Below are 12,077 nucleotides of genomic sequence, written 5' to 3' on the forward strand. Positions count from 1 at the left end.
GTTGACCTAGTGGAGTTACTATGGGAACGACTGTAGAGAGGCTGCCATGCAGAATGTGGGGTACATCTTTTGAATGGTGCTCCGTCATACACACATGCACTCACACACATTTATCAAGGCCAGGGAAGCCTACCTACCATCAAGATGTTGTGTTTTTGTAAATACTAGCGGCCTTCATTTTTCTCTGTCTGTGCTAGAGTTTGTTTTTCTTTACCACCAGATAGGTACTGTAGTCTTTCTTTTTCATTGTTTTGTTATATTCAGCTGGTATTACTTTTACTTACCGTACTATGACAGCAGTAAATGCTTATTTGTTATTTATTACAGCCCGAGGTAGAATATTTTGCCTATAAGCAAACTGTAGGTCTAAATCTTTTTAGAGCACCGGCTGCTGCTAAAACTACTGGTCATCCACTACCAGACCTTAAAGCAGATGGGCTGCAGCAGACCAAGACCACACTGGGTGCCACTCATATATGGAAAGAATTTTAGGGTTCATCAAAACTGGACGGTAGAAAATTAGGGGGAAAAAACTGCCAAATCACGATTTCTGCTGCAACATTTGGATGGTAGGGTCAGAATCTGCTGTAAACAAACTGAAAGCATGGATCCATCCTACCTTGTATCAACAGTTCAGGCTGCTAGTGGTGTTGACTGAGATATTTTTATTGCACATTTTTATTGCACATTGGCCCCTAACAACCAGCTGATCGTCATTTGAATGGCACAGCTCTTGTTGCTGACCATGTCAACGTTTTGTGATCACAGTGTACCCGTCATGTGATGGCTTCTTCCAGCTGGCTAACACACCATATCAAAAAGCTCAAATCATCTCAAACTGGCTTCTTGAACAAGACAATGAGTTCATTGTACTCAAATGTCCTCCACAGTCACCAGAGCTCAATCCAATAGAGCACCTTTGAGATGTGGTGGAACAGGAGACTGGCATGGACTACTAGCAAGCTGTACCTAATGAAGTGGCCAGTAACAAGTGGATACTTGTGGCTGGTGATCATCAGAAGTTATACCAGCTAAATAAAAGCTTCATTTAAGAGCACTGAAGCTCTTGAAACCCATTCTCATACTCACAATAAATCTTATTCTGCCACTTATTCTATGCTTTTCACCATGACTCCTTCCCTTGTTCTCTTCCTCACTGGTTTGAATAAGAACCCTATTGTTCATCAGAAACTCAGTGCTCTCTGTTGCGCTCTTTTACCAGATTTATGCCCCAAAACAAATAAGCACAAACATGGCTCACACTGAGAACAACTGTCCACATCGAGCAGCCAAACAGCAGATTACTGATGAGATCAGCTGACACAGATATATACACATACACACACACACATGCAACATTACGCACCATTCTTGCTGTCAGCATCCCTGGCTTTGATGTGGTGGGCTGGTACAAGTGAGTGTTATGGTCTTACGTAAGGCTTTTACATAAACCTCGGTAGAGAGCTGGATAAAGAGGGAGGGGGAATCGCTGCACCATTACAAAGGGGATTCGCACTGCACCAAATCCTCCTCCTACTTCACATGGATAAACCACAACATATAAGCTTTTTCTAGCAACATGAGCCATTCTTGAATATACTTTTCATCTATTCAGGGCATACGCGGGTCTCATATCCACATGCATCAGCTGTGTCTCTTTGTCATCACCATGCCTGTCTGTCTCCTTTCTTTCCCCACCAGAGACCAACAGTAGCTAGTGACACAACTGTCAGGCTTTTATGTCAGCAATCAATAGCATTTATTGATAGCCTATAATTCCCAAGCCAGAATGACCTCTCCCTAAGTGCCAGACCACAACAATAACCAAAAACAAAAGCTACTCAATGCATCACCTTTTCTCACTCAGGCTGATCCTTAGGGATTTAAGACACCAGGACATGGGGGTTGGGATGAGAGAAGTGGAATTCAACCTCCATTTTATTTTTTCTCCAAACACAAAAGGACATCACTCCTATGATGGTGTAAATGTGCTTACAAAAAGTCAGGGGCTCATCTATCAGCGCAAATACAGTTTTCTTTATTAAAAATGCAATGAGGTTTTCACAATATAAACAGATAGAAACATAAAGGAGGGGGGAAATCTGCTTTTCATCAGAGCAAATGATCACATAAAGGCCCAGAAAAGAAAAGAGAAGTGTTTGCCTGCAAAAAATACATTGAACTGAGTCTGGTGTTGGTGAGCCCATGATGGAAACATGGTGACCTCAGGAGTGTGTGTGTGTGCCAGTGCAACAGTTGTACTTTAATTTTTCGCCATGTCATACTTGGATGAAGCTAAGAAGCAGTAAAACACACTCTGAGATGTTGGATGGAGTGATGTCCTATATTTAAACAAAACCTGGTGGACATTGATTGCATAATGACCTGTCATTTTTCAGTTCCACAGAATCTGATTGTTAAAGGAATCCAAGTAAAATCTTGCCAACCAATAACATCAACCAAAAAAATACGTTACTTAAAAATAATATTTTCTCAATCAGCAATGAATAAAGGAAGCTGAAGGTCTAAAGCTAAAGAAAGGGAAAATGTGAACCGACATGATCACTTGCTGCTTCCCAGGTGACCTTTAGGGTGCCCTTTTATTTGGCTAGGAGAGTTCCTACTGCAGCCTCGGAATCAGGTTACTCCATGGTCGCCTACACTACACCATAGGGAGGCTGAAAAGATATCTGAACCCGGAGCAGTGTCATGGATCAATCATTAGACTCTAAACGAGATGAGATGGCTTAAAGAACGAGAATGACCCTCAAGTGTCACTGATACCTTCTGTGGGAATGATTACATTAAACTTGGCATATCCTATGAAAATTCTATGGAAATCCCTATAAGGGACCAACCTGCTCCCTTTTAACTGATTGCACTGAATCACAACAAAGGCCTTCTAGGACTGCAACACACCCTCTCATTTCTAAAACAAGTGGCGTTTTGCAATGCAAGCCACAGGGGACTTAGAAAAGAGTCAAATCCAGTTTGTCTTGCCCCCACAAAAGAGGGACAAAGAGGATAGTAGAACACAGAAAACTATGTTCTCACAAATATCCATTACAATGTCAAGCTACATTCACATTCACTCGCAGCTGTGGTGGCTCGTGAAATTAGGTTAAACATTGTTTTTTGTTTTGTTTTGTTTTATTAATAGCGAGTAGAAGAAGGGGCGAGGTCAATCATCTGGCATTAGTTCCCAAATTTTGCTATGTATAATAAGCTAGTTCTCTAAACTGGCACATATATAGAAAGGTCGCCTTCTTGTCATCCATCCACATTAGCCTATACAGTATGCTAACAGAGAGTAACAGAAAGAAGACAAGGCAGAGTGTTAGAAAGCTGGTGCTGTCACAGTTTAGGATCCGTGCAGTATGATTGCAGAAAGGGAAAGTCTATAAAAACAGTACGAAATCCAGTGAAGAAGAAAGTACTAGCTAGAAAAAAATGTGTTTGTGCATGTGTTCTTAGAGAAGAAAGTTATCCAGTGTAGCTACAAATACAGTGCCAAAGGTTGAGCAGTGTGCATGTGTCAGATCCTTCAGCATTAGATGATGTTCCCTGACCTTTGTGCCTTGATATGTGGCACTACATGCAGAGAGCAAGAAGAAATGTGTATGTGTGTGCGTGTATGATTCTGCATGTGCATGTGTGTGTGTGTGTTTGCAGACAACGAAGCCTTAGTGCAAGGGATCCCTCCAGGTTGATGTATTGCGATAGTTTTGCAGGTTTCCATTGGTATTTAAACATTTGTAAATCCCAGAGATTAACATTCTGTGAATGTACTTCCAGTGAAGCAGCCGGGTATGAGTGAGATCCAAGTACAAAGGCTGAAGCCAAAGTTAGTCCAAAAGGATTTAAAAAAGAAAAAGAAATCCGCTAATCGATCTTAAAAAGCATGAGATGCAGTGTGACCTTCTGCAGGATAGCTTTGTAGCTGCAAAGTAGGTAATAAAAGCAGTTCAGAGTTCATGTATAGTTTTAAAACCAGTGTGCGGTCAGCAAAAGACCATGTTAAAAAAAAACATTTACAGCAACCAAAGGAAAAATGGAGGGTTGGGACTTTTCCAAACTATGACAAAATCAAAAACTTTGGCTCTAAAATCAGAGAATTAGGAGGTACATGTTACAGATTAGATAGTAGTAGTAATAATGATAATAATAATAATAATAATAATAATAATAATAATAATAACATTGATTAGATTAGGTCCTTACTATCAGATTGAGTTAAACAAATTGTGGAAATCTAAAAGAAAAATATAAAAGAAAAAAAAGGTGCTCTGCTTTTGTTTTCTGTCAAAGTAGTGGTCACATAGTTAACAGGCCAGGAACTTTTCTGGGAACTTTCAAGGCAAATGCATCTTTTGCAAATTAACAGATTGTCAATAGTCAACCCCCAAAGTTTTAAGGAGGGCTGCAAAATGTTATCCTAGCTTTTTCAAGTTTCCTAGTGACTTTCTCAGGTGAACAAAGCACTTACTCTAATGTAGCTGTTCGTGAGCCAACACGCCTAAGGAATGAGAGATTTAAAGATTTGAGAGCAATTCCTAGGCCATTGACTGTACAGCTCAACATTTTTCTTGGCCTGGGGAAACATTTGGCTCTACGTAAGCTGCAGTGTAGCAATGTGCACTCAAGTCCAGTGGAAAATCACCCGTGTGACAGAAGCTACTTCTTGTGGGCAGTCCCTCTTGCTGTGCCGCCAGATTTGTTTCCAGAACGACGAACTGGCACCTTGGATACTGGGATTCTGGTGCGAGCCGGAGGAGGTGGTTGCGTCTTTGGTGGAGGGGATTCGGCCTCTAGGACGGACGACAGGGCTGACTGGCTTGCAGAGTGAGGGGGTGTGGTTGGTTTGGTGCTTACCGGGATCTTGGATTCTCGAGGAAGGCTGGTGCTGCCTTTCATTGATCGGAAGGAACAAGAGGAGGAGGAGGAAGGCAGAGTTGCTTGGGAGATGGGGCTCGTTTTGTATTCAGTGGATGGAGAGGGCGAGCTGTTTGGATCTTCATCTCCCCCCTGATCCTCTGCTTCTTCTTCAGGATCATTGTAGAGGTCATACAGGTGGTCTCCAGAGCAACTGTCACGTGATAGGGCCATATTCTGGTTATGCTGCAGCCCACTCTCGTCAGGTGTTGCTGTAGGTGTTGCTGACGGTGTGTCCCAGTAGCCCTCGTCACTAAGCGGCTCTTTTTCACTTGGCGATGTAGGGTGACGACCATGTGCGTGAGGGAGAGGGGGTTTAGCTGCCCGGCTTCCCGCTCCACCAACTACTGGAATCTTACTGAGTCCCAGCGCCTTCACCTGTGGTACCTTTCTGTCTGAACTCCTGGAAGCTGAGGGAAGGTAGCTGCTAGCAGGGTTGGTGCGAGGGGGATAAGTGGAAGTAGGGGTAGAGGAGGAAGGTTGATGCGATCGGGGCAATGCAGGGGAGTTGTCTCCTGTGGAAGGCAACATGTGCCAGAGTCCCTGCATGTCTGCATCGTCCACTCCTTCTGGACTTGCCATTTCTTCCCCTCCACCCATGTAGGCCACCACACCACTCCCGGGTGGGTGCTGTTGTGGTTGAGGTTGTGCCCTGGTTCTGGCAGGGAGGGAGGCAGGTGCAGAGTTTTGGGAGACAGAGAACATGGGCTGGGACATCTGAGAAGATAAAGGGGGTTTAGATGGGGAGATGCTACTGGTGATACCAACAACTCTCCCAATACCCACTCCCACGCTACCTCCTCCTCCCCCACTGCTACTGCTGCTGGTACCACTGCCCCCATTACCCACTGGGCCCTCTTCGTCGGCATCAGCAATAATGTCACCACAGCCTGTGAGTGAATCAAAGCTTTTGAGGGACGTGACGTCAGTGAAGAGGAGGGAGCAGAGTCGGTCCACAGAGGGCTCTGATGGTGGGTCACCAGTGCTGCAGCGATCCAAAGGGGGTGTAGCAAGGGAGGGGGTGAGACTGGAAATTGAGGCTTTGGCTTTTTGGATGGGTGGTCGCAGTGGTGAGTCAGTGGGCGTGTAGGGAAAGGGGGAGTCTGGCTCACCAGATGGCCCTGGCATGGCAACACAGTGTGGAGGTGTCATGGTAACACTCGTGGTGGGAGTCTCTAGTGCTTGGAGGTTAGGTCCTGCTTCTGCATCCCCACAGTCTGCTTGATGGTTATGGGGAGGTGGTTCAAGGGTTAGAGTAATGTCCTTTACCTTTTCAGCATCAGCAGCATCTCCATCCTTGTCCTTCTTCGCTTCCGCCTCTTCTCCATCGCCCTCATTTGTTTTGTCTTTACGTCTCCATCGCATGCTGCTGAAAAATCCTTTCAGGCCCCTTCCTCTTCTGACAAGTCCTGCTCCTCCGTTTTCACTCGACCTAAAACTCCCGCGTCGGAGAAGAGAGAAGAAACTCAGCGATTTGCTCAGAGACCTCACCGGCCCCACCTCCAGGCCTGCAAGTCCCTCCCCTCTCTGTCCATCAGCATCGTTGTTAGAGCTCGTTAGTCCATCGTGGGTTCTGCTCCTCACAAGTTCCGCCGATGCCCCTGAGCTGTTTCCATTCAAAGAATTTCCATTGTCAGAATTCCCGTTGTTTCCACTGTTTGTAGCCCCTTTGTTCCTGAAGGAAAAGAAGCTGGCCATTCCAGATCCAGTGCGCCGCTTCCCAAAGAGTTTGAAGGCAGCTTTGTTGATCTTCCCTGTAGGCTGAGGGTCACACTGAGGGGCCACGGGAGGCTCCACACACTCTGAGTGCACCTCCATTATCTAGTACTCTATCGCTCCCACTCTATCGTCTCCCTCGAGCTCTTTAGCTACCTTTTTATCCTCTCTCTTTCTGGCCGCACATACATTCACCCTCTCTCGCTCTCTCTCTCTCCCTCCACCCTGCTGTCTGGTGCTCTTTCACTCCCACTCTGACTTGCTTTAACGCCTGCCTGCTGGTTTTCTCTGTCTGCCTCCCTCCCTCCCTCTTTCTCTTTCTCTCTCTCTCTCTCTCTCACACACACAGGCACACACACAAACACACATGCTGCTCCTTGCTGTATCCATGGCAACTGGGTGGGCTAAGCAGCTTTCGTCAACGTTGGCGGGGCGCCAGTGTCTCTCCTCCACTCCCTCCCCCAACCCCTTTCCTCTTCTCTGCTTCCACCTTGCCTGTCACCGATGCACTGGTTGGTCTTTCCTTTTAACTGTTCAGTATTTCCGAAGCCCAAAATTCACCGCATCCATCAGTGTGTGTATGTGTGCACTGTGTGTGTCCACGTCTCTGTGTTTGCACTAAACACATTCCAGGGTAGCAATGAACCAATACACACCCACTGATCTGCTGATGCATTATAAGGGATTAGACATGAGTTCAATATGTTTATGAGGGCTTCCTTAATGGCTGCTCGGTTGAATAGCCAATTATTAGGACAGATCACATTATTGTTTGGGGCTAATCTTTATACAGACTGTTTGTAGGACATGGACCACAGATGTGGGAAAACTGACAATGACGCTGCCCATTAAAAAACATAACTTTTGCATGTGTGGACATTAATTTCTGGGTATATCTTTCCTGTCAGGTAAGTCAGAGCTTTGGGTAAACAGTAGCTTTACATTGTAAATTTATCAGAATTAGCCCTTTCCCTTCACCCAGGCTTATTAGACTGGCTAAATCGGAGTCTGAGGGTTTAAAAGTTCAAAGTAAATGAAACTAAGCATATCACAAGCGCTAATTAGTGGACTCATAAACAAGACCTGCTGATCAACAGTATGAGCGGGCTTAGACCAGGATATGGATTTAGAAATGTCAGTGCAGTCATGCTTCTGTTATTTCAGGGGACACGGAGGTCTTAACCTCCCAATCACAACCAATTTCTCATCCAAAACTTAAATGACTTACAAGTGACTCTGCAAAAAGATTTAGGCCCCTCACGAATTACAAGTAGACACACATAGAAATACAAACAGCACAGCCTTCAATTAAGTTTGAGACACACATATAAGCCATATGGCCTTGAGGCCTCTTCCATATGGACACACAGGGCCAGGTGTCTGAGCGCTGTGACGCCACATATAACTGTCATCACGTCATCCTCAGTTTCCTTGTGTTTGTGGTTTTGTGTCACCAATTATGCAGCCAGCAGTACACTCTTTCTTTTCAAATTAGTTATACTTTTAGAGCATACCTTGGCAACCACCAGAGTTTCTGCAGGCATGTAGAACAATTAACTGTTCACGAACTGGAAGGAAACCTTGTGGCAGTGGATCAACTCGCTGCTCTTTGTTCATTGTCCTCGTGTCTTTACAAAATGCACAGTTGTTCCGATTTTATTATCAAAATCCATTTGTGCTAATAAGTAAAATTGTGAATGAATTAGGGTATTATACATTAAAATATTTTTTTTATAATAATAAAGAGTGAAATCATTTTTAATGGGCAATCCACATCTCAGTTTGTTTGCTTTTTCTGGAGACTGGCAATCAGTTTGTATATCTGAACAAATTACATCATCACCAATTACTGTAGATCCACCCATAGTTCTCCTTTCTTCTGCGTGCAATCCACTGTGGGTGCTCCCAACCCCCCATGAATCTCCCTGTTATCCCGACCCACTTACAAACCTTCCTTCCTTCCCTTCCCTCCCCTTCTCCTTTTCTCTCCTCCTCCACCATAGTGACTGTGAGCACAGGCTCTCCTCTTCCATCCCACTGCTATCAAACAATGTCTGCATTCATGAGCCCAATACACACAACCACAAATCTAGAGACATGCTCACGCAAACACTTTTTGAGGGCTTCCCCAGAGTGAAGCATCGAAGCGTATCATCCCTATGCTCCCCCCCACCAATAAGAAAGATAATCTGTCCCCAAGAGTCAGTCAGCCAGCCTGTCTACTTGCCAGTCAGTCACCCAGTATGCATGTTTTCAGGTACATCAGATATTCAAGCAGAATGCCCTACAGCAGTGCTAGCAGGTCAGCTGGCTACTGCGTGGACTTGAAGCTGAGTCTAAGCAGCAGATGGCTGGTGGATTGATGAGTGGAGACTGATGAGGGAGCTCAGTTATCGCATGATGAGACAAAGGATTTTGCTTAGCTCTTAGAGTGGCAGTGTACATTATTACAGTGCTTAAGACATTTAAACATCAGTAAATTATTGAAGCAAATGCACACATTACGACCATGTTACTATATTCCACAATGGAGACCATTAGACCACATCGGGCTTATCGAGCAGTTTGTATGACTGCATTTAAATGGAGGACATAGGAAAGCAATACACACACACACACACACACATATATATATATATGAATAGAAAATGGATAAATAAGGCCATCTTTAAAAGCATGGGACTTGTATGCAAATGTAAAAGAACTTTTTTCTAGAGGCTTTTGTGGATATTGAACTGGTTTGGTTAGTTTGGTGCTTGGATAATGCAACATGTGCTCTCCTTGCAACCTAATTATTCTTTTCAGTACCAGCTAAGGCAGATTCACACATGCAATACAAGAAGCCCACACCCTATTATCCCTCCTACTTGGTGCCCCCACCCTCTCTAAAAAGGGTTCCCATTTCAGCCCCCTGAGCAAAGCTCAGCACTAAGTGGGACAGTTGAAGGACATTTTCTCTCTCTCATGTCTCTCACTGTTTTGTCTGTTAATATGGTTAATATGGTTCCTCTTTTACGTCAGTGTGCTTCCACTGCACAATGCCCGCAAGCAGCAGCTGAATGTCATTGTTTTTCATTCTTAATACTCTGTGAGGAAAGAGCCTCAGGATGCAAATACTTTTTTTTTTTCAAATGCCTAATTTGTCTTGCTAACAAAAGCAAAACAGACTGTGTTGTCATGTGAAATTTGCATTGTGTGTGCACCCTTTATCAGACAGAAGTTGTGAAAGAGATGGAAATCTTTTCAAGTAAATGCTTGCTAAATCTGTTGTGGTTATTTTTGTCAACAAAGCTATAGGGTGTGTTTAATTTTGTAACAAGTTTCAGTGTCTTCACATCCGGGTGTAAATAACTTAATTAATTAGAGTGTGTATCCTTATAATCCATCTTGAACTGTCTGATAGTCCGAGGTTGCCGCTGGTGCCATCAGAGAATCTAAATGTGTCACAGTTACGACATCATCTTCGTTCAGCACACGCCAGTCTTTTTATATTGGTCACATACCAATATCTTGGTATGTGACCAATATCTTGGGATACCAAGATCTTGGTATGTGACTAGACAGAAAAGAATGCAAAAAGGTCATTACATTAAAACACATTATGATATTTTAGTCTCCTGCTTTAGCACCTTTATTATTTTAGAAAGTCAGCTAAGGGGATTCCTGCTTCAGTTTCACATATAGGAAAAAACCCAACCTGAATATCACCACATAGTTTAATTAAAACGTCCGAAGGAAAGTCTTGGTGTGGTTTTGAACATACCTTTATTGAACACACTTGTCTGAACTTTGCTTCACTTGGCTAATAAGTCACATATCTTATCAGTAATCTCACAGAGAGTTCAGTGGATCATAAAGACACCAACAAAGAAGTAGCTGTGATGTGGTCATGACTGTAGGTTCACATAACAAACCAGAATAATTTTAGCTGTCAGTCAGGCGTAGTACATATCAGTATGCCAGCATGTGTAACTACATGAATCTTTTCAAGTGTGAGAACAATACAATCAGCAATATACCCACTTTTCTTTTAAGTACCACATCAGTGAAAACAGCACAACAGGATCCAAGCAAGAGGTTTGCCAAAGGTTAGTAACGCAAACAAGACACAGGTGTGGCTAATCATACATCAGCGGTTAGCTGCCTGGCACAGGCACACATACACACCGCACAGTCTTTATCATTATCATTAGGGGTCATTACCGGTCAGATTGTGTCAGCGCAGGGGGTCTTCCAGCTCTGGATTAAACTAAGCTACGGTGTGTGTCTGTGTGTGTGCATGCACACGTGTTCCTGTTTGTGTGTTAATAAAAATTAAACCCCCAAGGATTACTGCTTGTGCTCTTTTGTTACTTTGGTCATCAACAGGGAGCTGTACTAAATGTTATTAAGCTGTCTAAACCCCGAGTGCTCAGACACTTTTACACTCAAAACACTGCAAAACCAAAGTGTTTTTGAAAACTTGTCTTTATCACACAGAAAAAGCAACCCTAAGTGTATAAAAGTAATATAAGTTCCCCGCAATGCAATCATGCAGTAATTATAAATTTTTCTGAATTTGTCAGTGTCAAAATGTTTAAATTATTCAACTTTTGGAGTAAAAATGTTCCTTATTTTATTTAGACACATTTATTCTGGACTTCTAGTTGCCGTGTTTGCTGAGATGACAGATTTGGATGGGATTTTCATTACTGTTATTATTTATGCTGTCCTATTGTCAGAGGCTGAGGCTAAAGCCTGGTTATTCCTCTAGCCAACACATACAACCAGCAGCAACTTTGCACAAACTCATAGAAATGGAGCTGCATCACATTAAATGCTAAATGAACTGGTTCTTATATACCACTATCCAACTCTATCTGAAAACTCAAAGCATTTTATATCAACGTATTCCCTTATTATTTCATTCAATTTGACCCAAAATAAAACTTACCGGAAATGACTGTCTAGAGCAGGGATGTCAAACTCATTTTACATCGCAGGCTACATCCAGCTTATTTTGATCTTATGTGAGCCGCACCAGTAAAACTGCCCTTTCAGCCAGTGTGCAGAAGTTTAACTACAAATTTAATCCCTGAGATCTCTCATATAAAAAAAATAACCTCTATTTCACCAGAAAGCAATCTATCAGTGCAAAAGAAAATTACAGAAATCTATAACTTAATTACTTCGGTGTAGCCATGCAGGAGGTGTTTATCAGTCGGAAAAGCTTTAAAAATTGGGAAATACAAGTAAAAGTCAAAAATTTCAGTTCTCTTTCACATTTTCCAAAGACATCAAGTAGGCCTGATTGAAGTCTCTGCTGGGCCGATTCTGTCCCCCAGGGCCTTATGTTTGACACCCCTGGTCTGGAGTGTACTTCAACACTCTACAAATTATGACAAAAACATGTAAATAAAAATGATTAAAAATGAAATTTAAAACATTTT

General features: G+C 43.1%; 1 protein-coding gene across 1 annotated transcript; it reads right to left on the reverse strand.

Moving 5' to 3' along the window:
* Positions 1 to 228: 228 nt before the first annotated feature.
* amer2 (APC membrane recruitment protein 2) lies at positions 229 to 8,293 on the reverse strand. Its single transcript, XM_005471722.4, has one exon. It carries the CDS (start codon positions 6,748 to 6,750, stop codon positions 4,675 to 4,677), a length of 2,076 nt encoding a protein of 691 aa, XP_005471779.1. The 5' UTR covers positions 6,751 to 8,293; the 3' UTR covers positions 229 to 4,674.
* Between the last annotated feature and the right edge of the window lie 3,784 nt (positions 8,294 to 12,077).

Source organism: Oreochromis niloticus, linkage group LG9 (genome assembly GCF_001858045.2).
Source record: "Oreochromis niloticus isolate F11D_XX linkage group LG9, O_niloticus_UMD_NMBU, whole genome shotgun sequence".
In the NCBI taxonomy this organism is placed as follows: domain Eukaryota; kingdom Metazoa; phylum Chordata; class Actinopteri; order Cichliformes; family Cichlidae; genus Oreochromis; species Oreochromis niloticus.

Coding starts and splice junctions, on each gene's coding strand:
- amer2 (XM_005471722.4), bottom strand. CDS start 6,750: ATGGAGGTGCACTCAGAGTGTGTGGAGCCTCCCGTGGCCCCTCAGTGT.